The 27074-nt window shown below is 33.6% G+C and overlaps 1 protein-coding gene across 1 annotated transcript; it reads left to right on the top strand.

Annotated features, from left to right (window-relative positions):
• Window positions 1–359: 359 nt before the first annotated feature.
• LOC117119327 (secretin receptor-like) lies at window positions 360–25896 on the top strand. The gene is given in 11 exon segments (XM_033264115.1): window positions 360–603; window positions 10396–10506; window positions 14169–14302; window positions 14564–14661; window positions 16245–16359; window positions 20991–21153; window positions 23556–23621; window positions 23741–23814; window positions 24212–24297; window positions 24682–24820; window positions 25365–25896. Coding segments are annotated over 11 exon segments (1584 nt in total). The 5' UTR covers window positions 360–530; the 3' UTR covers window positions 25890–25896.
• Window positions 25897–27074: the final 1178 nt, after the last annotated feature.

Here is a 27074-nt window from a genome sequence, read left to right as displayed (position 1 = left end):
AGAAGTAGAAGATGATGATGATGATGATGATCACCCAAAATGGTTAACGTACACCATGGAAAACATATCATGAATTACTCTATTAATTAGCTTCACTTAATTATATTCACTATTATTAGATGTATGTCTAGTCTTTTATCGAATATTATGCTGTTTTGATAGTGCTATAGTAGAAATAAATATTGTTATTATTGTAAATAATGTCAGACGTATCAATGCTAGAATCAAAATACAATTTCCCATGCTAGCGCATCCTTTGGCTTATTCACTACCGTACTCACCATTGGTTGGATGTTGAATAATGATCAATGGTTGGTTGCTAAGAAACCGGGTTTCGTCTGTTGGGGAGGTAACGACGATTTTGTTGTCATTTCAGAAGTTGCTAGTATGGAATACACCTTCTGTTTTTCATCCAATACATATAAATGTTGTATATTCTGATATAGAAGTGTTAGAAGTATGTAGCTGCGTTAAAGCACACGTGTATTTATTAAGCATAGTTATTTTGTTGATTTCTACAGGCCGAAACAATGGCAAGCAACCAGACTCAAATACCGCTGTTGGAGACAACACAACCCGTCACGGTAACCAATGTATCTAGTGGTGAGTTTTCCCCCAAATAATTTGTTTTACTTGAAACAATATTTTCGTTCTACTATCGGGGTCAAAACAATAATAGGTTTTGGATATAATAATTTTCTCGTGAATAGGCCTATAAATGGAATGATTGAACTCGCATACACACACGGTAACATATTAATAAAAACCTGTTTAAAAACACCATTAAATTTTTAATGGTTTATAAACATATTCAGCTTCTTATTGGCATTTAAAAGCAAACATAATTATTGTTCATTATAGGCCTAGAAAATTTGAAAGAAAATTCACCTGTTCCAATACAATGCATTTTTTGTTAGTTCAAGTCAATGTTCAATTACTAAATTATGACAATTTTCTGATGTAACACGTACGAAGTGCTTTGATATTTTTTATGTCAATGATAGTTTTTAGCTCCAATGATATTTGCAAAATAACTATATAAACATTTAGAAAAAAAATTATTCTGATACAAAAATATTACTCTAGAATCCTATGGAGGGATAAGGAGATAGAATTATTATTTTTCTCAGCACATTTCCCCAGTGGGCGTCTGACTTGTCTGGATCGCTTTTAGTGCCCTTGTCAATCCTATGGCCGAGGGTGCCCTGCGCACATTGTGCCCACGTAGTACTGATCCGTGATCCCCAGTGACTTGCAATTGAAACACATTGTACTAAACATACTTTTATTTATTTATTTTTTATTTTGGTCATTTGTGTGTTGTCTGGTAACGAATGTGTTCAGTGAGTTTATACCGGTACTGATTGGTGAACTGCGCAGATGAGGATTCCGGCCGGGAGACGAGACTGTCAAGAAGATTGCCTGTCCCTGGCGGAGGAAAGCTCTTCCTGATGATGAGCTCCTGACTAACCTCCTGATACCACGTTGACGCTACCCATCATACAATGCGTGTAAATGTATATTATTGAATTGGAATTACTAGTAGGCCTATGTGAAGTATGTGTGATTTAATCTTCACTAGAACACACAGACAAATCAAATCCGACTCTATCGGATACTAGGCCTATTATTTTAAAGAAACAAGGGCCGTAAGTGCGGCGAAAGATTTTCTCGGTTAACCGCAATTTTAAATGTAAGTACGTGATTGAACTTGTAGTTGTAAAGCAAGGCAATCTATAGACTAATGGACTAGTTTTTCGGACACAATGAATTTATTTTAGATTGGAACACAATTGAACAAGTGCCAACGGTAGATTAAAATGTTGATTAATTACATTGAGATGCTAATGATTGTGTCCATAGAGAGTAACCAGTTACATTCTTATAATAAGGCTGAACTAATTGAGAAACCAATTACATTTAAATTGGAAGTGTCTATAGAGAGAATCAAATTACATATTTTATGTTGGGAGTATAATAGAGAGAAATCCGTAATGTGCATATAATAAGGCTGAAGTATTTTGAGAGAAACTGATTACATTTAGGCTATATTCGAAGTGTCTATAGAGAGGAACCAAATATTACTTTTTCGAGAATTAGGACCTTCATCATTCGCTTAAAATCGAGTGCACTACAACACCATAATCTTTACTGTTGAGCGTATAGGCCTATAGCGAGATAGCAAAATATGATTCCTGTTTTTATTTCCCTTACTTCCACATAGTTACGAATATAAAATTGAAATATCATTCTTCACACATGAAATGATTGTTGCCACAGGCACTGTAAAATGGTAACTATTAAATTTTGAAAGATAGCGTAAAAGTAGACACTAGCAGCTCTAAAATAATGGCATGTATATTTAAAACATGAGACAACTATTTAGTTGTCGCATTCAAAACCGAAACGCCAGCCGTGCTACTTTTAACGTGATGTTCTTCATGTATCATGTTGGCCAAATACTCAGCGTATGTAGCGTGTTTTGCTTAAAAGCTGTTTCCATCTCTCTGGTTTTACCTCTATTTCAGGTCTCAAGTGCTGCACAATATGACGTCAGAATGTGTTTGACACATTGTAACACAGATCTATTAGCGTAATACATCTATAATACAAATTTCGATCACAATGGACTATATTTAGGCATATATAGTATATATAATTAGACAGAACGGAAAACAACGGGCAATTAGCACACGCATCACATTGAATTTTACATGCTTCCTATATATCGCATGACATAGCGGATCGATAGCGGATCGACAAATTTGTATTGTTTAGACCTACATATTGATTGCATTTCGAATCGATGTTTGTGTTATTGAATCTCTAATAAGTTGGCTCGATCATGGCTCGATGGTATGATAGGCAGAAAAACAACATGCGATGCTTGACAAACAAATACTTATAATTATTTTAATAATTATTGAATATGCACAAAATACAAAATAGAGTACATACTTTGTGCATGTGTACTACTGTATAAATAATAATCTTAAATTGTATTCAATATAATAATAATAAATTATTATTATTATTATTATTATTATTATTATTATTATTATTATTATTATTATTATTATTATTATTATTATTATTATGTTAGTATTAGCCGTATTATATTTGTATTTGCTCATATTGTATACTGTCACATAAATTGCTCATATTGTATGTTGCAACATACAATAATCACTGCCACATACAGTGCTAACATAGCCGTCGGAAGCATTTTTCAAGTGGTCCGACCATTATAATAAAATGGGGTTGTTAAAGTGGCCCTCTACCCATATTTACGGATACAGGATTTTAAAATTAGTGGGGTTTTATCCACCCTAGCTCAACCACGGTTGGTGAACAACTGTTTTAGCACCTCTGAATGTCCGGAAATAGATGCTGACAACCTGTAGAGCCGCTACCCCTCCCCTCAGGGGGCAGTCACAAAATTAGAAATTGGAGATAGAACCTGAGTGGTGAGAGAAAGGGAATTCTTCTCCCACCCCAGCCACTCTCGGACAGTCCTGAAACCCCCTCCCGTCGTCCGAAATAGAAACATGCATATGAATATTTTGTAAGAAAATTAACTTACGACTAGCGGTTAAGATACGGATGCCATATATAATATTTTCCCAACTAATTTGTGTAATTAAGCTAACTTGCATGTTATATGGGGCACGTGACGGAGGTATGATTTCTGGAATTCACTTTCGTCAAGTTCTCAAAACGTTAAAACGTTTTTAAACACATTTGTTTGTTATTTCTTCCGTAACTATGCTAACTACATGTACCATTACATTATATCATGTTTTCCAGCATTTAACTTATATAACCTTTGACCTGGAATAACCTGTCACATCAGGTAAGCTTCTCCATCACATTTAAATAATAAACCATTTTTGCAACATACATAATGAGCATAATGATTTAGGCCTACTATCAAAATCAATATTGGGCCTCAAATGACCTCTAATCCTCCCTAGACGTCTAAAAATGTACTCTTCATTTCCATCAAATAAAATGGACCCATCAAAATTTTTTCGCGACCCAAACATTGGGTCGCGATTCATAGGTTGACCTGGAACGGAGCATTCGCTCGAATAAGTTCAAAATGTCAAATTAGTCGCCATACTTTTTTGCAATATTCATAGTTAAGGAAAAAATGACAAACAAATGTGTTTAAAAACGTTTTGACAACTTGACAAAAGTGAACTGCAGAATTATACCTCCGTCACTTGCCCGATATAATATGCAAGTTTGCTTAATTACACAAATTAGTCGGAAAAATATATAGGGCATCCGTATCTTGATAACCGAGTCGATTTTCTTTCAAAATATTCATTAGGCCTATATGCATGTTTCTATTTCTTCTAATCAGACATATTTTTCAAAAATAACATAACCTTTGACAAATATATACTCCTTCTTGAACCTTTGACTTTTAACCCCTCCCAGAAAATGACTCTTCCATTGTTTTTGCTATTCGCACGCCTTATAAATCAAACGCTCAAAATGTCATGCTTCTGTCACAAAATGCGCGGTTTGGCCATTTTTGGGTCTTATCTCCTACATTCGAAGTTCAAATTATTACATTGTGGGCGAAGATGTCATGTTTTTTGTTGTTACATTTGTGGGCGTTATTACTTTATGGGCTGTTTGTTACATTTGTGGGCGCTGGTTGTTATATTTGTGGGCATTATTTACAATTGATTTGTGGGCGGTTTTTGTTACATTTGTGGGCGTTATTACATTTGTGGGCGTTTTCACATTTGTGGGTGCAACAACCCCTCCCCCACCCATCGTCGGACATGTCGGACTCCTTGTCGCTAAATTGCTGGAGCCACCGCTGCCAATACACACCTCAGCCACCATGGTTTTACTGATATCTGGAAATTCTGGCAAAATATGACACCTTGATTCCCAGAAACAGCAGCTGCCAACATAGCCTCTCCCTCTCCGTCCTGATGTACACTGGAAGACACAATATTTTGAAGTTTTATGTAGTTGAACACAAAGATTTATGTAGTTGAAAATATTAATCTGGTTTGTTGATTATAGAAAATTTCTCACAAAGAGTTAACAAAATTACTCTTTTAATGAAGTGATCCATAGTAAAACCATACCCGCTGAACATTATCCCTATATGTCTGAGCCTAGATTTCGGGCCAGAAAAATGTTATTTAAGAATAAATTTACAAATTATTACTATTTTACTGATGTAATCCATAGTACCCTGTCGGATACCATTCTGGTATGTCTAGGTTTCGGGGCCGAAATATTGATACAGATACAAATATAGCTACTTTATTGTCGTAAAAAATACGTAGTAGGCCTACATGCTGTATATATCGTCTTTTCACTAATTTAAACTTTTTTGGCCTGAATATAGGATTATATACCGGTGTGGTAGTAATAGTGTAGGCTTAAAACAATGATCAGAGCATGATATTGTGCTTTATGTTATTAGCAAAATGTTCATCGCAGACCGAAGAGGTACCACCAGAGATGTTTAAGGGACTCTCCCATAGGAAGATTTTTTGAGGAGTAAGACCCTATTCTTATCAGTATCACTCAAGAAAACATAAGGCCTATAATCACAAAAGAAGATAAAGGCTAAAGATTGTGCACAGAATTGCACCCAGGTTAAATAAGTTGTATCTGGACACCGAAAGTATGACTCAAAATAATGTTTTGAATCATGTAAAAAAGACAAATGTGGGTCTATTGCAAAAATGATAAATTGTTTAACATTTAATTTCTTGTGAGTGCCATAATTAGATGATTTGAGTTGCTTATTTCACCATGAATAAATAAAGTGCAAAAAACTCGAATACAGTGCAATGAATAACAGTGATTATATTTACACAATGTGCAGGGTATTGAGAAATGGTATTAACAATATACAATTAAATAGAACATGTGTTATGAACAGAATGCAATATGCTATGCATTATATTTGAAAATAGGCCTACAAATTAATAAATACCATAGAGTTTCGAATAGCATACTCCTAATACAATTTTAATTTCACTTACTTTCCAAATTCGGCATGAAGCTTTAATAAATTATTCTTCACGCTCTAGATGATTTGTGATTTGTACCGTACTACTATAAATAACTTGAATTGTTAAGTAAATGTGTTTTTAATTTTCTGCTGTGTGTGCTTTTCTGCTAGGCCTTATACCGATATTACACTTTGATATTAGTAAATTCTTGGTTTATTTATGGCAAACAGACCATGTAGGTATACCTCCATGGACAGAGCTACCAGATGGCGGCATAGGCTTACCCAATAGAGAACTAAGATTCAAGCGCGATTCAGTTGTTTGGTGAAAGGATGGAGGGGCACAATGTTAGAATGTGGTTAGTTTTACAGGGGTCCAGAAGTCTCACCGCAGGGCCTTTGTTTACCAGGGTGCCAAGAAAAAAAAGGAATTATTATAAGGATGATGAGAGAGTATCCAAAGAGCAGCGATCCTCCGATTAAGGTCCAGGGACTAAAAAGCCCCGTACAAAAATTCAGTTTTTCTGGTTGTAGCATAATATGATCAATGGCACCCATTTCTGCACACATGCAACTTTACTGCACGCAAGTCAGGGGATGTTTGGCCAACATATAGCTCAGAGGAAAATACAACAGAGGAGAAGAACAAGAAGAAGATGGCATGTTTGGAATTGATATTTAATCTAACTATGTTTTCTTTGCATCGCACTGGATTCTTTATTTTCTTGGGTCTCTACCCCTTACCAACCGTATACCCACATACATACCCCTCGCCAAGGTCGTCGGACTAAAAATATTAATTTAAATCTAATTAATGTTATTGTGATTGCTAATGCCTAATATTTTGTCTAAAAGTATAAATTTGGGCAATTTTAAAACATAAAATCACTCCATGAACTACTCCTATACTACTACTGTACTACTATAGTTAAAGAACATTGCCTCGAATCCGATACGATGGTGTGCATTTCGATACTTGGAGTATGTATTATACTATCTTAACATTGCCTCTATGCCGAAAAAAACAACTGGTAAATCCACTACCTCTTCCCCCAAGGGGCAGAAACAGCATCTAAAGTTAGTCGGAATATTGAATCCATACCTACCTCAGCCCCAGCATGGTGGGGCTGATTTGAACAAAGATGGCATCCCTAGATGTCCATAAATAGCAGATGAAAAACTGCCAAGCAGCTTACCCTATTGCAACCCATACGAGGGCAGATACAGTATTTAAAGTGGAAATTGACTAGATACTCTACCGTTTCAGCTCCACCATGGTTGAAAATATTACTTCTATCCTTTTATATTTTATACCTCTAAACATTTCCAAAATCAATCTGAATTACTTAAATTAAGGATTGTCAAAAGTTTGAATTTATATAGGCAATAACAAACTAAGAGAATGGTGGATTTTTTTTTAAATATAACATTAAAAACACAATTTGATGCAATCGTTAGTAACAAATAATGTATGTATCAATATACTATTTAAGCATGGACCTTATTAATAGGTCCTTGATTCAAGAAAGTAATATAATTGAGAAAAAGTAGTCCAACCAAAGCCAGACGGCCAGTGCGGTTCCGACGGCCGTGCTAGTGATGGTGTATATAATTGGAAAACTGTATTGAACTCAGTTCGTCCCCAAATAATTGTGAAAAGAAAATCTCTGAAATGATTCGGGTGGAAATCGAATCCACGACCTCTAAATTAGTCTGGTATCATAACCACTAGACCATGAAGCTTGTGCTTGTTGCTAGAAGTAAATTAAATTCCCAAGTAGCAGTGGGTACTATAATGACACATGGCCTTACTATAACACATAAAATTCCCAAAATGAAGCTTACACACAATTCTCATAATATTGTGTTTCGGAAAATTCATCGTAAGAAGTGCTCCTTTTCAGGCCCTACCCCCATGGTCTATGTTAATATTACAACAAAAGGGACTTTCATGCGTGGAGAGTCTAGACCATCTCAGCCCCACCACTTTTGGGAGCTGAGATAAGAAAATGATTATTATGGCAACTCTAAAATGCCCGCAAATGGAACTCTCAGACAGAAATTTGAATATAGGCCTAATTTTCTTTTTCCCCATTGTTTTTGTTCATAATTTTGAAAAATTAAGGGGGTCCGGTTCGATTGGGTCCCTATTTTAATCCACCTTTGTTAACGTCTGAACGTGTTCATAATTTGGAACATTAACACCTAAACATGTTAATAATTATGAAATATTAACGCTTAAACGTGTTAATAATTTTTGACATTAACACTTAAACGTGTTCATTAAGTGTTACCCGAAACGGAATTCAAATCAACACAGAAATCAATAATTACTTCTCTAAAAACCTAAATATTAAGTTGGAAATTATTATTTTAGGCCTATCTATAAACGGGTCCCCTAATAGCACTAAGCCCCAGTGCTTTGAAGTGGCTGCATTGCTGATCCGTACACCACTGCATACACGGATCATTACTTGTATGTTGTCACATAGAATAATGATTTTTTTAATAATCGTATAATGCTTCCCTTGATGACAGTGTTCCACCCGATTCCCCGTGGCTCTTTGCATATCGCTTTTTGAAAGGTATGTGTCTAATGAAAGTCATTGATTGCGTAGTCGTGATCAAATTCAATTCAATTCAATTTTATTTAGCCATCAAAGGCTATTATCAGCCAAACACAAATGACAATGAACGAAGTACGACAATAAATATATAAATATACAATTAAGAGTAAACTTATTTCAACTCAACTATTTAAATATAGCATAGGACTACATATGAAGAGCGGTTCAATTGTCATCCGTGCGAGATTGTATGAAAGGTTAAGAGCAAAGGAAAATGAGTGGGATCGAGAATTCCTTGAATAGAGCAGAAAAGCCAAAATGTTGAAAATTGCGTAATAGATTAGGGATGATCGTAGAGGTGGAAGAAAAAAATTAAGCGATGGACAGGGGTGGAGTTAATTTAAGAGTGGAAACATAAAGTAATATTTATGACAGGAATCGAATGAAACAATACTGAATGATAGATAGAAAGTTACAGTAGACAAAGAGGTTTTACCAATTTCACAACACAGGGGTTACCAAAAGTAGAGTAACAGTCCAGTTGCTCTCCTAGCCTATTGAAAAACATAAACATAATAATAAAAAATTAAACTATAAACAAGAAGATTCCAACGCGTTGTTGAGTTTTTGTTGTCCTTCCAAGCGCTCTGTGTTACATCCATCCTTTCTGTTATTTTTGTGATTTCTTCAACTTCAAAATTATAAATCAATATGGGAAAATATTCTCTTGTATAAATTGATAGTAACAGTAAGAGTAACTGTAACAGAAGTTGCACGAGGGACAAGTTCATTTATCTTTATATTGGAGAGATGTAGACATTTAATCAGAACTTTAATTAAGATCCCTTATTTGAACAAGTAAAAGTACCGTACAACTTTTACTATTGCATATATTTTACCTCAACCTGATGAGTCGTTGATGCGTCAAATACATGCTGCGGCGTGCCTACTCCTCCGGTAGTCAGGCCCTCGACAGCTATGTCTCTCTTACAAAAATTATTCCCAGTGGCACCGGCTAGGAAGCGTTTTTGACTTAGAAACCAGAGGCTTTTGACATGGAAGGTTAGCTCTACAAAAACAGTCAAAGCCCTGCGAGTAACGCCGAAAGGTCTATATTCTCCGCTTCCAGTCTATCCTAAATGTTAAACTGATATTCAGGGGCCCTCTGAAATAAATGACAGGCCTATAAGATGCTTCATCTGTGAAGTCTCATAACGAGTCTTAGGGAGTGGAGATGTGCTGTTCCTGGAATAGAAGGCAAACATCCTAACAACTAAGCTAAATCTCCACTACTCTTTGTTTTTTTTTTTGTTTTTTTTTTTTCTATCCTTGGATTGAATTGGATTTATTCTGTGTAAACACCAAGGATGGCACACGAAAGTCTACAAGAAGACTTATTTCCAGTAGCCTCCATCTGAAACACATGGAGAGGTAGCAATGGGAGTTGAACCGGGGACTAGAGATCTCCATGGTCCAGCGCACACACAGTAGCTACCACCAAATTGTCTGACTGAGATAAGCAGCTGCTCTAATACAGTGTTTTAATTTTGAATATTACTTATTGTTTATCTGTTATTTCTTTTTATATTTTTATAGTTTTTAGAATTTTATAATAATGAAGATTTATTCAAAATATAAATTATTTGCATGATGAAATTTTAATAAGAATAAGTTTTAGTCTCGTCTGTGTGTTAAATAATAATATAAGCACAATGCAATAACATCTCTTAAGCTATAGATTATAATGATGTATGCTCTTTTATTTGCCTAAACATACTGTCACTGTAATGATCTTTTGTCATTTAATGTGTTGTGTATTACGTTATTCTTTAGAAATACGTTGTCCAGCATATAGTGATGAAAACATTAACTGGGAGTCGGTACTACCTGGAAAATATGGCAAGCCATGCCCGGATAAAATCTTCAGCAATTTTCCAGAATCAGGTTTGTCTCTTAAAATATTACCGTAATTCATGATGTGATCGTCATCAACATCATCATGTCATCACCTCAACCACCACCACCACTACCACCACCATCATCATCATCATCATCATCATCATCATCATCATCATCATCAGATGTACGCCGTTGGTCCCGTGTGAAAAATTACTTATGCACGTTAAAGAACGCAGTACACTATTCGGGAAAGAGTAGGGTATTGTCTTCCGGTGTACTGCCTAATTACCACCAGAAGGACCCCATTATTGGAAATAAGCTTTACTCTGACTTTCAGGGGTTATCCTTGGTGTTGACACCAAATAAATCCACAAATCTAATGCACAGTGGCCGTACTGTTTCTGTAACTAGCACGATTAATGCCATTGTTACTCTTACTATTAAGATTACTTTTAACATTTTATGTATGCGCATTGTACTCAAATACTGTCATGAACATTGAAGAGAATAGTGCTATGTAATTAATTGCTATCTAGTAGGATTCAAACTTGTGTTGCCATGTTAAAAACAAACACTACACTAAACCACTCCCACAAAGATCAACATTATTATGAATATAATAAATAAGATTTGTATAGTACTAATATCTATTTCAAATGAGCTTGAGAAAATATAGAGGGGAAAAAGAGAAATTCGGAAAACTAAGCCAGTAAATATCCAGAAGCTAACCGGAAGCAGAGAAAAATTGCCGGGATTTCCTAAGATACTTAAATAACATTGTGTCTGTGTGGAAAGTTCAATATATCAATTTCAAGAAAACGTATTTGGGTGATTTTATTTGGCTACATTGCCATCATCATTATTTAATTAAAATTTTATATGGTAGGTCTACATTTATAATGAAATTAAAAGTTTCTACGAGTGACAAAAAATGTGGTTTTGTTATTGTGACTCTAATATAACATTTGCGCTTAAATAACATTATTTAAATATGTGGGCCTGCGTACATAGTAACCTATTACAGTATTGCATTTATTTGTAGATTTTGTCTTCTAGAGGCTTTAGATTCCTGTACATCCCCGGACCTCCCATGGGTCCCACTAAACATAACTCCTTGCATTCATTCACTATTCGAATTGTAGCTAGCAAATAAAACAAAATGTAAATGTCTTCTTATAATTAGATAAAATACTTACTGTTAATATAGGTTTATAAAATACATTTCCTTGTGGTTATTTAATTGGTATTTTTAATGATAATCCTTAATGTGATCAGACCTAACGGACTTGTTTTAATTTGATATTCCAGGGGGATACGTAAATAATCTGGCTAAATTAGAATAGTTTCTATTCATCTAGTACAGATCGATTTATACAGAGTTCTTTTACACATTATGTGCCACGAGATTTTCCCAATTGGCATATTTGTATTGAAGATGATATATGGAGGTGCAGATGTTGCTAGTCTATCACAATTAAGTGACCTACTCCTTGCTACATCGATACATATCTATTTATGTTATTACATGTTCACTTTACTTAACAGGCCTGTTGGCATTTAGTTGGTTAATGTATTGATGTATTGAGACATATATTCATTTAGAATAGAAAGTCATAGAGTTAACCGAAAATTAGTAAATAATTGATAACATTTTGGAAATTTTGTATTGGATTACTGGATAACAAAATTTGTATTTGTATAATATTTCTGATATTGTAGGAAATTAATAATAATAATAATAATAGGCCTAATAATAATTTTATAAATATTGATTAAACCTTTCTGAACCATTATACAATATCAATGATCAATGATCACCACCAGCAAAATACAATTAAACGTATGAAAGTAACTAGTCATCTTCTGTTACGTTTCATTACCACTATTATTTATTGTAATTACATCCATTTATTATATGTTATTTTATTGAATTATCTGCCTTTTTCCAATATCGTTGTCATGTCAACACACACTGGACATTGTGAGTATCTCTTTTGAGATTCAGTTTGCTATTTTTAATACACAATATGCTGGTGGTATAAATATAAGTCTGTGACGTTAATAAGGAAGCAGAGCCGTACTGTATACAAAACCAGTGAAGGATCCGGGAATTTGTAACAGAGAGGGCCCAGGGATGGGCTTACACAGATATAGGTAGACTACATCAGCCTAACCATGGGTTGGGCTGAGGTAAGCTAATTAATGGGACCTCTAGATTGCTGGAAATGGCACTCACAGACTTGAATTTGAATATAATTTTATTTTTTTTCGCCACTTTTAAAAATAATCTTGGAAAATTTAGCCATCTCCCCTTTGAATCGGCCACTGAAAACACTGTTTTATTGGGCCTCTTTGATCTACTTTAAGTTACGATGTTTTTTTATCCCCTCCATTTATTTTTAGTGTTGAGTAAGAATTACTTATGTAGTTTTGAACCCCATGGGAAACGCGGATGTGATTGCAGTGAACGAACGCTAATTCAATTGTACCCTGCGATTGCATTGGAAGAATCGAGGGTCTTCAACTTAACACAACTGATTCGGTCATGAAAAAATACCATAGATGATTGAACACCTACATTTAATATAATGATGATACCTTAAATATATTTCTGTTCTCTTATCAAATGCGAGCTTATGTAGACATAAATGGTAAAGCATTCAAAACTTCTTGATATAAGTATTATTATAAGTCAATCGTGACGTCATCACTGTAGCTCCAAATATTATTTTCCTATCCCCAACCGTGCATTTTTTTTCATTATTTCACGGTTTTCTTGATCTTTTTTAGGTTGGTCTGCAAAAGGCTAAGGCCAACAACATGTAAAATAGTTATTATTATTTGGTAAATCATAAAACTGTTTATTATACAGTATGTCAGCTATGCATTCAGGTAGTGGAACAGCTTTAATTCTTCCATGCCCGTATCATCTGTCATCTTAGACCCAGGTAAATCTAGCCGTATTAAAAACAAGTACTATTTCTGAAAACAGTCATTGCAGCATCAAGAGCGCCTTAGATGAGTTGACAGATGATTAGGTGCGGTAAAGTCGCTGGTTGGAATCCTTCACCGGTCCATCTTACTTTTTCTCCGCATCTTTACACTTTTAAGATTTGTTAACCTACAGACACCTTGAGATTCTCAGTGGTGGGTCTAATGTGGGATCCGTATCGGTATCATCTGCATCCCGTTACCTCTTTGAAATTACCTACATATCCGTAACTCATCTGTACCCTTACATAGTGTGTTATTGGCATCTAGATCATCTGTACTCTTGAGAATCTGTGTTTTTTACCTATAGGCCTATATTATTTATACCCCTTTGGAATCTCGATAGTATGTTATTATGTTATCCTTGGGCGTACGTGTATGACCTGTTACTACACTCGTATACTACTTCAAAATCACATAGGCCTATCAGTACCTGTATCATTGTACCCCATTAGACCCCTGTGTTATCTAGGTGCCGATTGATCCATATGAACATACAGATATGTGTGTGTGTGTGTGTGCGTGATATAATGAATACAAATCGTTACTTCTTCAGATCCCTATCAACACCCAAATGAAGAAATTTAAATAGATTTTTTAAAATTATAGGTTTCAGAAATCCATTAAATAAGGCCCATAAGCTGCTTCTTTGCTTTGTATTTACCATTTACCTTTTTAATAATTATTTGTCTCAATGTATTTATTTTTTGTTTCAGTCAAAGCGTATCGAATTTGCTTGGACACGGGAGAATGGTGGGGATCAGGTAACGACAGTTCTGAGAGTTCCATCAATGGAATAACCGACTACACTGCTTGTATTAATTATTTTGAGGAAAGAATGAGACAAATGGTATGAATTAGTTACAATTTCTATATCCACATAAATTAAATAATGAATGTGCAAAACTATTATTTTCAACCATTCCATGATAAAGTAAGAATATTTTGTAATTATCATACTATTAATGGTTTCATCGTCTAATAATAGACTTTCCGCCGTTGATAACTAATAATAATATGTTTGTTTGTCATCCATATTGTCTTCAAGCTGATGAGTGCCAGCTTCAGTAAATATGGCAAATCATCTTAATCCATCTTGTTATCTTTTAAGCTGAAGCACTACCATATTGTGAACACTCTTCAGAAAGTTGGTTGGTCACTCTCGTTGACTGCACTAATTCTAGGAATTATCATATTTGTTTATTTCAAGTAAGTAAAACATATCATGAATCTACAAGACAACTTAATCTAAAGCATCAATAAAACAGTAGCCTAATTGACTCGAGTTGGATGAAGTGTCTGTGAGCTGACTATATTCGGTTTTATTCTATCCCTCATATGAATTGTTATAAGTTCGAATTGCATGCGACTAATTTACTTTTACAAGTAGGTTATGTATAACCATTCGTATAACTATATACATATAAGTATATAGTCGTATAAATAAACATATTATATATATATATATATAATATTCAAATATAATATATAATATATAGGCCTGTATAGTATTCCAATTAAGTTTGCTACTTGGCACCAACAACATAATACAACAAATATATAAATAATCACTGTTATTATTTATATATATATATATATATATATATATATATATATTAACTTCATATTTTTCAACTTGAGTTCATGTTGATAGTCCTGCAAAATGGACGAAATATTCGTGCCTAATGAAATTATATTTCTATAATAACTCATTAGCTCATGTTACAATACATTGAATGTATTTGAACCATGAAAAAATAAACGTTTCAACAGTCACTCTAATCTAGTTTTTTTTGCATTTACATTTAAAATCAATCAAGAGTTTTTTCTTTTCCTCCTCTTCGAATTGCACTTTTGTGCAAGTAGTTTTGTGACTACACTATTGTGAGTGGAAATACAGCTAGGCATACCGTATAATTTAGGATCAAACAGAGAAATGAAGCACAAATAAAACATTAGTTAGCAATTTTATTTCTTAACAGTAATTTACTTATTTTATAATTATTATGATTTCATTGGCGAGATTGAGTGAATTTTACATTGGAGTTAAAATCACAAATGTGAAGTGATCAAAATACTGAACAAAAAGAAGACCATGAAAAGCTCACCCTACCAAACTTACGATAAAAACCTGAATTTAGTTGACGTGACAAAATACCTTGGACTACCAATAATACATAGACCATTAAATTGGAAATCACACATCTGCCAATAGCATACTCGGGCTCTTGCGTCGCAATCTTAGAAACTGCCCCATAAAAATAAAAGAACTAGGCCTACAGTACGGTAGCATACAAACATGTTCGCCCAACCGTTGTGTATTCCTCTTCATTATGGGAACTTGTACATTGTTTTCCCAATAAATTGAAACTTTGATGTGTTATAATAATGAATTATGTCAATCTGGCTTTGTTTTTGTTTCTCTTTATCATGATCATCACTTCTACCGCTATATATGGTATGGAACAACGTGCTTCATGTACAATGATACATCTTATATACATAAATCAGAAGGCAAAAAATCTAAAATGTAAACATAAATAGTCATAGGTCTACTGTATATATATATATATATATATATATATATATATATATTTGCATCATTTATTTATTTATTTATTTAACATTTCATTAAAAAGAAAAAATACAACTAAAAGCCCTCCAATGATTACCAAAAGTGTACAACACTATCGATGGATCTCCAAGGCATCACTATTTATTGTTATTATTTGTTTTGTGTTGTAATATCATTATATTATTATGCACTTTTAACACATTTGTTTCTTTTTTAGGAAACTGCGTGTGCCAAGGAACTATATACATATCAATCTGTTTATATCGTTTGTACTACTTCACGTAAGCGTTCTAATTACGGAAGAAATCATGTTCACGACGGAGACAAAGGTAGTGAGTTACGTTTCATATCATTGTTCTAAATAGATGATAATTAGATACTTCATTGGTGCTTCAAGGTAGTTCATTGTTAATTTAATGATTAAGCATAGAATAAATGTTATGTTAAATAAGTCTTGGTTACTAACTCTTAGTAAATGTTGGTACATTAGTATGTATTCGAGCAAGTTTAATAATTAATTCAAAACTCTTATTAGACCAAAAATTATAACAAATATTAATTGACATAAATAAATTAAGTTATGACGAATTAATAGTCAGGAGACTCTCATTAAGCCTAAAATAAGCCGCTATTATAAGAGCCACCGCACAGATAAATAAATGTATTGATTACTCATGCTATTTTAAATGTCATTAAAAATTATAAAACGCATTTCCAGTATATTAAAATAATAATAATAATAATAATAATAATTTTAATAATAATAACATAGAATATGTAATGATAATAACCATTACTAATTATCATTACATACATAACAGTTATCAATATAACAATATTCAATGTATTCTCCAATGAATAATATTTTAATATAATTAGCAAAATCTGTAATTTTTGATTAAAATTGTAATTATTTACTGCAGGTCCATTTCTCAATAGTTGATTCAGTTCCTCCTTTGATCTTTTTTGTATTACATCTTTTCATGTAAAACACAGTCATACACATCTTCCTTTTCTTTATATTGGTATTTTTTATTCCATTCTTTCTTCAGTAACTTCCATTATTCTAGCGATTGTTTGAGTTCAGTTCTTTCCTTTATGACTCTGCATGGTATTTAATCCGAGATGCTAAACTTTCACCTTTACATTACATACTGGGATATTCTTAACCTAATTTATTATTAAATTTAAAATGTGCGGACTACACAAGAGATTTGGTTACTTAGTCAAGTGCGTCAAGTTCAGTAAATTAATTTATCAAAATCTTTTAATGTAATTTTCAAGGTTTCATCCACATACCGGTTTACACTTATTACCGTAAAATGTTATATAGGCCTACCATCTACAAACCGGTCCATATTAATTGTTACCGCACCATCTACAGACCATCCACAGATGAGTCCACGTTTGTTACCGTAACATTTACAGACCATCAACAGATGAGTCCACATTTGCTACGGCAACATTTAAGACCATCAACAGACCAGTCCACATTTGTTACCGTACAATTTAAAAGACCATCCTCACACCAGTTCACATTTGTTACAGTAACATATACAGACCATCCACAGATGGGTCCACATTTTTTACCGTACCATTTACAGACCATCAACGTACCAGTCCACATTTGTTACCGTAACATTTACAGACCATCAACAGATAGGTCCACATTTGCTACGGCAACATTTAAAGACCATCAACAGACCAGTCCACATTTGTTGCCGTACAATTTAAAAGACCATCCACAGACCAGTTCACATTTGTTACCACACCATTTACAGACCATCCACAGATGGTTCCACATTTGTTACCGTACCATATACAGACCATCAACGTACCAGTCCACATTTGTTACCGTAATATTTACAGACCACCCTCAGACCAGTCCACATTTATTACCGTTACATTTACAGACCATCAACAGATGGGTCCACAATTGCTACGACAACATTAACATACCATCAACAGACCCTTCCACATTTGTTACTGTACAATTTAAAAGACCATCCACAGACCAGTTCACATTTGTTACAGTAACATTTACAGACCATTTACAGATCGGTCCACTTTGTTACCGTACCATCATATAGACCAGCTCAATTTGGTTATTAATAATTTCCATTATTTTCTTCTTATTTTCATCGAACCAATGTAAAATCATATTGGTACTATCAAACTAGATTCCGAGAGTAGACCTGCTCTTTGAGGTGAATTCTTGTTCACAGAATTTGAAACATAAATAGTCCTACCTTCTTTTTACATAAATTTGCTGGCGATCTAGATTTCACCAATAGCAATGATATAAAACGGCTAGAGACATTCCATAATTATATTATGTGCCTCATGCTTGGCAAAATTTTTAAATTTAAAACAGAATCACACAACTTGGAAAACTTACAAAATTAAAACCTTTAAATAATGTAACAGAAAGCTAAAACTTTTAGGTCAAATAGAGAGATCAGATAAAGGTCTAAAAGTATACTCGAGGAATTGATACCAGGAACCGGAACCAAGTGTCGACCGAAACGACGTTTGACAGATGACATTACGATTTGGACGGGAACTAAAAATTAGGAGCAAATAAATAACATGGTCAAATATAGAGCAGTATCCTAAAAGAAGGCATGACAGAGGAAGCTAATTAACGGCCTTCTATGTAGCAAAATGTTCCCTTTTATTACTTCTTTCCCCGACAAGCGTTTAAAAATAAGTTTTATCTCCTATTCTAAAATCAAAATCATTAGTATTATTATAGGTCTAGCTGTCGTCAGGGTTGGTACAAGTTGATGGGGCGAAGAGTCTCTGAGTCTCTGTGAATTAAGTGGGAAAATAGAACATGAATAAGAGAAGAACTACTTTGTAGACTGTATTAAAGACAACAAGATATAAGCCAACTTTTTAGAAGCTTAATAATAGAGTTATGAAAACAAGCAGAGATGTGACATCTCTGTATTATACTTGAACCAAACCTAGACGGGTGTGGAGGGGTGAAGCTTTTATGATTCGAGACACCTCAAAAATCCCTTGAGAAGCAACCATCATTTCGAAACCTATGCCTAAGTAACATTAAAATAGCACATATAATATCACATTTTCTAAAAACCTGTAATAATCTATTGAGGTTTACTCAAGGGTCTCTAATAAAGTATTTTTGCCGAGAGGCTTGTCGCATATCATAAATCAGTTTCATATATCTACAAAAACAACGTGTATTACAAAGTAACATCGCTTCTTGGTATTTAAATTACTCAATTCTCACAAGTATTGTAAAGAAAAATTAGAAAATTGTTTCCCTTTTTCGGGGGTTTAGTTTAGCTGCTTAGTGTTATCATTGTACGCATCCGGGCACATTGTGATTTACCTTAACCACATCATCTCTTTTTTCTCGACAGGTAGGCCTACTCACGTTGTGTTTCTTTATTTCTCTATTATTTGTAAATAATTATCAATAATATTGATACAGCCCATCGCAAACAGACAAAATTACTCGTCGAGTGACATTTTCCTGGGGTTAATAATTAATTCATAATTATTATTTTTTACTTGTAGCAGTAATGTATTATCATTATTATTGGCCTCCTTGCCTTTATAAAATATTTTTTAAACATCAGGACCACTATATTTACAGCTACCTCCATGTGCATTGTTCAGTTCTATAGGAAATTCAGAGAGTGTTCGATTTTTAAATAAGGACAGTACCGTTTCCCAAACCACTATTTTAAATCCATATATCCCTAACTGAGATGTTACTCCATAGATGCTACTGTTACAGTTTCAGATACAACAGTTACAGTTTTACCGATTACTTCTTGTAGGCATATTTGGAATTTGGCAATAAAAGTGAATGAAAGAGTTAGAGTTAGCGTACAGTTGTTGTTGTTATTGTTGTTGCAGTAGCCAATGCAATGATGATGATGATAGTTATGATGATGATAATGGTGATGATGATAATTATGGCATATTACAAAACTGAAAACAATTTCAGTTTATGATAATATTTTGCCATTGCGCCATTTCTCTACATCTATTTAATGTAATTAAATTATAAATTTACAATTATTATTAGATCTAATGATCGATCTTTTCCCCATAGTGTATGTAATTTGATATGAATGGGATATGAATGAGTTTCAGCAATGTGGCAGTGAACTTTAGAACAAGCATCATCATTATCATCATCATCATCATCATCATCATTTGAAGGATATGCCAATAAGTGAACTTAATCACTTGTCCTACGTGGCATATCCATTTAACAACAGGAGACTTAATGGACCAGTACACCGGGGTAACCCCCTACTCTTTTCGAAGGATGTACCGGGTTCTTTAAAGTGCACACGAGCCAAATGTGTACACTGGGCCTACGGTTTAAAGTCCTTATCCGAGAAGACTTGTTCCACCACCGGAACCATAGGCGAGTAAGCCGTTCGAACCAGCGACGATATTATAGCTGAAGGTTACGGTACCCGCTCGACCAATCATTATCATCATCATCATCATCATTATTATTATTATTATTATTATTATTATTATCATAATAATTATGCTACTATTATATATATATATATATATATATATATAAGAGGTGTATAAGTATATATATATATATATATATGTGTGTGTGTGTGTGTGTGTGTGTGTATTATAATAAATTGGCCTATGCATGTATACATATTGCGACAATATATCGTGTTAGTTGATATATATTACCGTACGTTATTTGGATTAATTTCCTGTATTTCTTTAATATTTATATAATTTGACAATTGCCGGCGGTTTATTCAACATAGTTCTCCAGTTTCCGATCACCCATGGCTACAGTGACAAACCAATATATTCCAAAATGTGTTCTATAATGAGCGAGAGTCTGTCACAATGCATGCAACTACACACAAAAAAATCTTAAATTTTGTCGTATCTATAATCTAAAATCAATAGTCAACAAATTAACTTATATTTTTCGTTACAGCCTGTGCATTGTAGAGTTGTGTCAACTATAAGCCACTTTGCCATCCTTGCTAACTACCACTGGCTCCTTATGGAGGGTGTTTACCTCTATTCGTTACTTTCCGTCGCAGTTTTATCTGAAAGATCAAGGCTTGAACTGTATATTGGAATTGGATGGGGTGAGTACAATAAATGGTTCTGATCACTCGATTTTAATGCAAGTTTGTCTCTCGAATTTGAAAATGATGTTACAGTAGAACCCCTATTTAGGGGACACCTTTGAGGCCAAAAAGAGGGTGTCACCAAAAACGTGAAATTGTCCCCTTAATAGGGGTTTTTGGCATGTTTTCATATAACGATGACATACAATTCTTCATAATGTTATTTTAATTGACATAATTAGTGACAGTAGAATTTATAACTAACTTACAGCAGTAATTTTCAAGGCGAATACAATTCAATTATAATATGAAATCAGCAGAAATGTAATTAAAACAACATTAGTTTTATATGTTCCCAATATTATTTCATGATGCAATGTTAATGAATGAATTAGAATCTTATAAAAGTGCACGAAAAACGAAGAAAAAGAAATCCCAATGGTTAAGGGTCAAAATTGACAAGATTGGTTTATATGAAACAAACGCATGAGGTATGCCTTACGCCTTACCGATATTCACTCTAAGGATTTAGCCTACCTACAGCCTACAATAACTTTAAAACAATAGAATAATTTCATTAAAAAGGATAAGATATTCATACATATACCAGAATAATTAAAATAAAAACCAATCAAAAATTGAACAAATTCTCAAAATACAAAATTCAATCAAATCAATAAGAGAACAGAACAGAACACCACTTAAACAGATACAAGCAAAGTAACAAACCATTAAAAAAAACATCCAAAAAGTAAGTGTCCCCTTAATAGGGGTTATTTGACCATTTGGCACACTCAGAAGGTGTCCTCGTCATCTTAATAGGGATGTCCCTTCTAGGGGTTGGCCGCAGTGCTAAAAGATAAATCGCCCCTCGTTTCACGGAAAGGAGTCCCCTTAATAGAGGTGTCCCCTGTATAGGGGTGTCCCAAAGGAGGGGTTATACTGTATATAGTATAATATATATGTTATGTGGTATACGATGGTTGTCGTAATTATTATTATATTTTTTATTTTATGTTTGCATTAGCTAATGTATACTCTTAAGTTAATATGTTGAAGAAAATGAACGTCGCGATTAGCTTAGATAAAAATAACAGTATAACGACTTAAAGAAGATACAGTAGGTTGCATGTTGCATGTTATATCGCTCAGTTTATGTAGTTACGTGATGTCAGAAGTGCAGTTTAGTTTAGACCATGTTCTATGTTTTCAAAGCATGCTTTATAGATTTGGGTTTGATAGCAGTTTCATTATCGTTTTTTGTAACATAAAAATACTTAGAAACCACATCTCTCCATCATTTTTCCTGGAAAACGTTTTTGTTTGCTTTAATAAATGTACACACATGCTTCTCGCGAGACAGATATCGAAGTTTCCCTTTTGGTGTTCCATATACAACTGCAAAAAAACGTCACTGCTAGCGAATGTGGAAGTATACGTACACATGTGGTCGAAAAGCTACCCGTCCGGTGAAAAACGACGGTAAAAGTCATTATTTTTCCCTCAATTAATCTGAAGTATTAAATGATATTGATTTCATAAGATGGAGACTTTAATGATCTATGTTCTTCCAGATTTTCAGACCGGCAGGTTTCGAATCCCAGACGTTTAGTGACGACCTTTTTTTACATTATGTCTACACGCTTTGAAATAAGCGTAATTATATAGATTAACCACATGGAAAAAAATGTTCAACACAACTGCAATCGTATTATAACAATAGCCTTACGAAGACATGTATTATTACAATTTGTATTAAATTGTATTTACTGTAAAACTGTTTGTTTGAACAGATCTCATAATATTCTGGTTGCTATACAATATGCTGTCCTTATCGATAGCAACACATTGGTCTATCGTCTGTTATCACATAGACTGATGGTGTAATATGTTATATTGTTTGTCTTGATTTATCTCTGTTCGTTTAATAAATAATTGTATGGCTTGAATGATGACGTAATATTAACATTATTTTCTTTATGCATCTTAATAATAGGTCCATGCTCAATCTAATAATCCTTCCTGAGTATAAAGTGACTATTGAAATATCCTGCTCCAAATAAATATATAAATGTGTGTGGGTGGGTCGGTTGCTAGGTGATAAATACTGTAGATGGATGACGGCCGGAAAGATGATGGAGGGGCGGAAGAATAAATGAATTAAAGAATATGGATGGATAAATGGATTTATGGATGAATGTATTTATAGATGAATGAGTGGATGGATGGGTGGATAGATGAATGGATACATGAACGATTAAATTAATAAATTGCCTAAATTTTGCTTAAATTTATTATATGGTTTTATTGATAAGGGTTTTTTGGTAATGTTGACAAAATTGACTTTAAAAAAAATTATTATGAATGGTGTATTATCATGTATTATTAGAAATATTTCTCTATATTTTTTCTTTTTCTAGGAGGTCCACTTGTTGTCATCATAGCATGGGTACTTGCACATCGAAAGAAATTATGAACCCGTGCCGAAAACCCAATATGAAAATATTGATTATTTACGCCACTGTACAGTACGGTACATAAGCATGAATCTGTCTCTTATACACATCTTTATTTTTTGAAGAATAATTTTATTCTTACATGTATCGTAGGTGCTGGATGAGCATAACTGAATTTAAAACCTATTGGATACTTGATGTGCCGATAATGTTTACAATTGTGGTAAGAACAGAAAAATATCTTTTCAATTTGCTGTCCTTGAATAATAATGACTGATATTAATTGATTGATTGATTGATTGACTGGAGAGGTTGATTAAGTTTTTGATTAGTTGTTTGTTGATTAATTGATTGGTCGATTTTTTGAGTGAGTGATTGATTGACTGATTGGTAGATTATCTAATATTTGATTGATGATTAAATAAATTATTTATTAATTGATTGATCGATTAATTGATTAATTGACCTACCGGACGGCCGATCGAATGATCAGTTGATTTTTTTTATCAGTTTAAAATAGCACGTTATAAAATGTTATTATATTAATTATAATAATTTACTTTTTATTATTGATTGATTAATTACAAAACTTTTTCTGCAAATAATTTGTCTCCTCCTAGCTAAACACGATACTATTCCTTCTGATTCTTTGTGTAATACGTGACAAGCTAAAAACATCCACAACGTCTGAAACAAAGAAGGTTATGTAAGTAATTAATAAGTGCTATATAAACTCATTACTTTAGGCCATAATAAATATTGCCTCATTATTAATTTCTATCATCAAAGAATTTCATCTGGTCGTATGCAAGTTTTTTTTTATTTTGGTCTAAAAAAATATATTATTTTGGTCTAATTTATAGAAATTTACATCTATATTAATTTCTATATTTTCCATCATTGGTAACTCATTTACCAATGTTTCTGATGTGTGTTAACATATTTTCTTCATTTTTTTTGTCGTTGTCTTTTCGTGTATAACCTAATATCACTCCAGTTCGAGTCTTTATGCATATACAGTATTTCATAGAACATACCGTAGCATTTCAGTATATTTGTGTTTTGTTTTATTCTTACGGTGAATCAATAGAAAACTTGCAAGATCAACAATGGTACTGATTCCACTGTTTGGACTTTACCACGTTATATTCTTGGTGATCCGTGAAGATATGGGCAACAATCTGGAAATGGTCAAGATTTATTTTGAATTACTGACAGGATCCGTACAGGTCAGTTATATTACAATTCTACCACGAAAGTATGTCAATAATATGTGATGCATTAGTATTTTCATTAAGTATTAATACAACCGAGTTCCAATGCAGTACAACACCGTAACGTCTTATCGTAATTAGCTACGAATTGCGAGGAGTTAATGACACGTTCGCCTTATTATATGAGTGGATAAAGCTGACTGCAAGCTAGCGATTTGTCTTTAGGTATTTAATTCAATGATAATACCAATGTTGCTTGTCGACTGATTCCCGAGAAGCCTATAAGCGTCCAAATACACACTCGAAACAAAATATGCAAAAGTCATATTTTAGATGAATACGACGAATGCGAATTAAATTCTTGTTAGACATTTTATTCAATCAAGTTAGCAGCTTTACCACTGGTGTCATTGTGTGTACAACGAATATTTACAATGTGTTGAAACCAGTTGCTGCCAGAAGATGAGATCATTAATTTTTGCTTTTTTTGCTTTATGTTGATCATGTTTTGTATTGATTGTTCTTTTTAGTTACAATAAAATAAATATATTTATTTCAGGGTTTACTGGTTGCTGTACTCTATTGTTTTATGAACGGTGAGGTGAGACAAGAAATCGGTCGAAAATGGCGCCTTCATAAATTGAATCGCGCACTCTCCACTCATAGAAGCTTAAGGGATGTAAATTCACGAGTTTCTTATTCAAATCATGGAGGAACAAGAAACGAATCAGTAAGTGAACCTGTGCGAAATCATTCCAATAACAATGCGTTATCTCTACGCACCAAACTCTTGAATTTTCGGATAAGCGCCCTCACGTTATCTCGCAATTCACCCGGAGAAGCATCATTTGAAATTAAAGGTAAAATGCGTTGGAATGATGATACTAATGTAGATGATATGAACGAGAATGAAACAAGAATCGTTAGCTTAGCAGACGACTATGGACACAACAGTGACGATGGCGAAGTAATGACAGCATTATGTGAACAAACAAATGCTAAGACGACACAGAACATCGACATCGAAGCTGACGAAACATTTCAACTGCATACTGATTACGCTAATGGAGAAACTATCGTGTAAAAAAAAATATATATATATTCATATCTATGTGTATATATGTATAAAAAGAAAGAGACTTACACTATATAGGTCGAATTGTAATAGTTTTATCAACATTGTGTCAAAAACGTGTCTGGAGAGGTAACAGTGTATACTTAAGCGGTTGGTGCCGCGACTGGTTCTCAACCTGATATCAGTACCATCTACGTATGTTCTCGCCACCAAGGAATATAGACTTCAGCATAGGTACCCCCACAGAACCTCCAGAGTGGAATTGAATGTGATGTTATGCTCCGCATTGGAGTACCTCTCTCCACGAGTTCGCACGTTGCCCATATTTTATAAAATCATCATCATCATTACCGAATTCTGACACGCCTATAATCAATTTTTTTTGTAAGTACCAACTAACCACCTATCATTCATCATTGAGGTCTCACTCCAAATCTGACATTATCCACTTTGACAACATGTGACAAAATGCAAGTATTTAACAATCAGTACATAACAGTTGAGTAATGATAATTTCTTTAACAATTTACAAAATTGTATATTTTGGTTTATTCCATTATTAACAGTGTTTCCTATTATGTTGAGTTTGTTTTGTTAATATTCAACACAACAGACTACTGCCGAAGAGGAATCCATTGACCAGTGGCCCAGCACAAAAGTGGGAACCTCTTCAGAAGTACAATTTACAAAAGGTACATGACGTAAACAAGGGGAAAAAAGTGCTACTTTACAACTCGTGCAAAAGACAATTCAATTCAATTCAATTCAATTAACATTTATTCAATTAATTAATAAATACATCAAGTGATAAATAAAGTGGACAACATTAAAATTAATTAATTAGGATCAAAAATAGAAGCGAAGCTTGTCTCAATTTGACCCCGACAAAACAAAAAGTAAAAACTAATAATAAACGCATATCAGGTAGACCTACATTTTATATACAAATATATATATATATATACATATATACATACACACACGTACATACATACATACACATACACACACATACATACACACACATACACCCCATACGTCCATGTAAATACACACACACATATACGTACACACATACATATATGCACACACACACACACACACAAACCAACATATACACACTTATGCACACATATATATACATACAATATAAATCATCAAAGGTACATATGCAGTGTTTAGATAAGGACATGA

This window comes from Anneissia japonica, unplaced genomic scaffold (genome assembly GCF_011630105.1).
Source record: "Anneissia japonica isolate Jap-2015-1 unplaced genomic scaffold, ASM1163010v1 scaffold218054_len391659_cov197, whole genome shotgun sequence".
Lineage (NCBI taxonomy): Eukaryota > Metazoa > Echinodermata > Crinoidea > Comatulida > Comatulidae > Anneissia > Anneissia japonica.
Note: the sequence above shows the minus strand (reverse complement) of the source record. Positions and strands in the feature narration are given on the sequence as shown.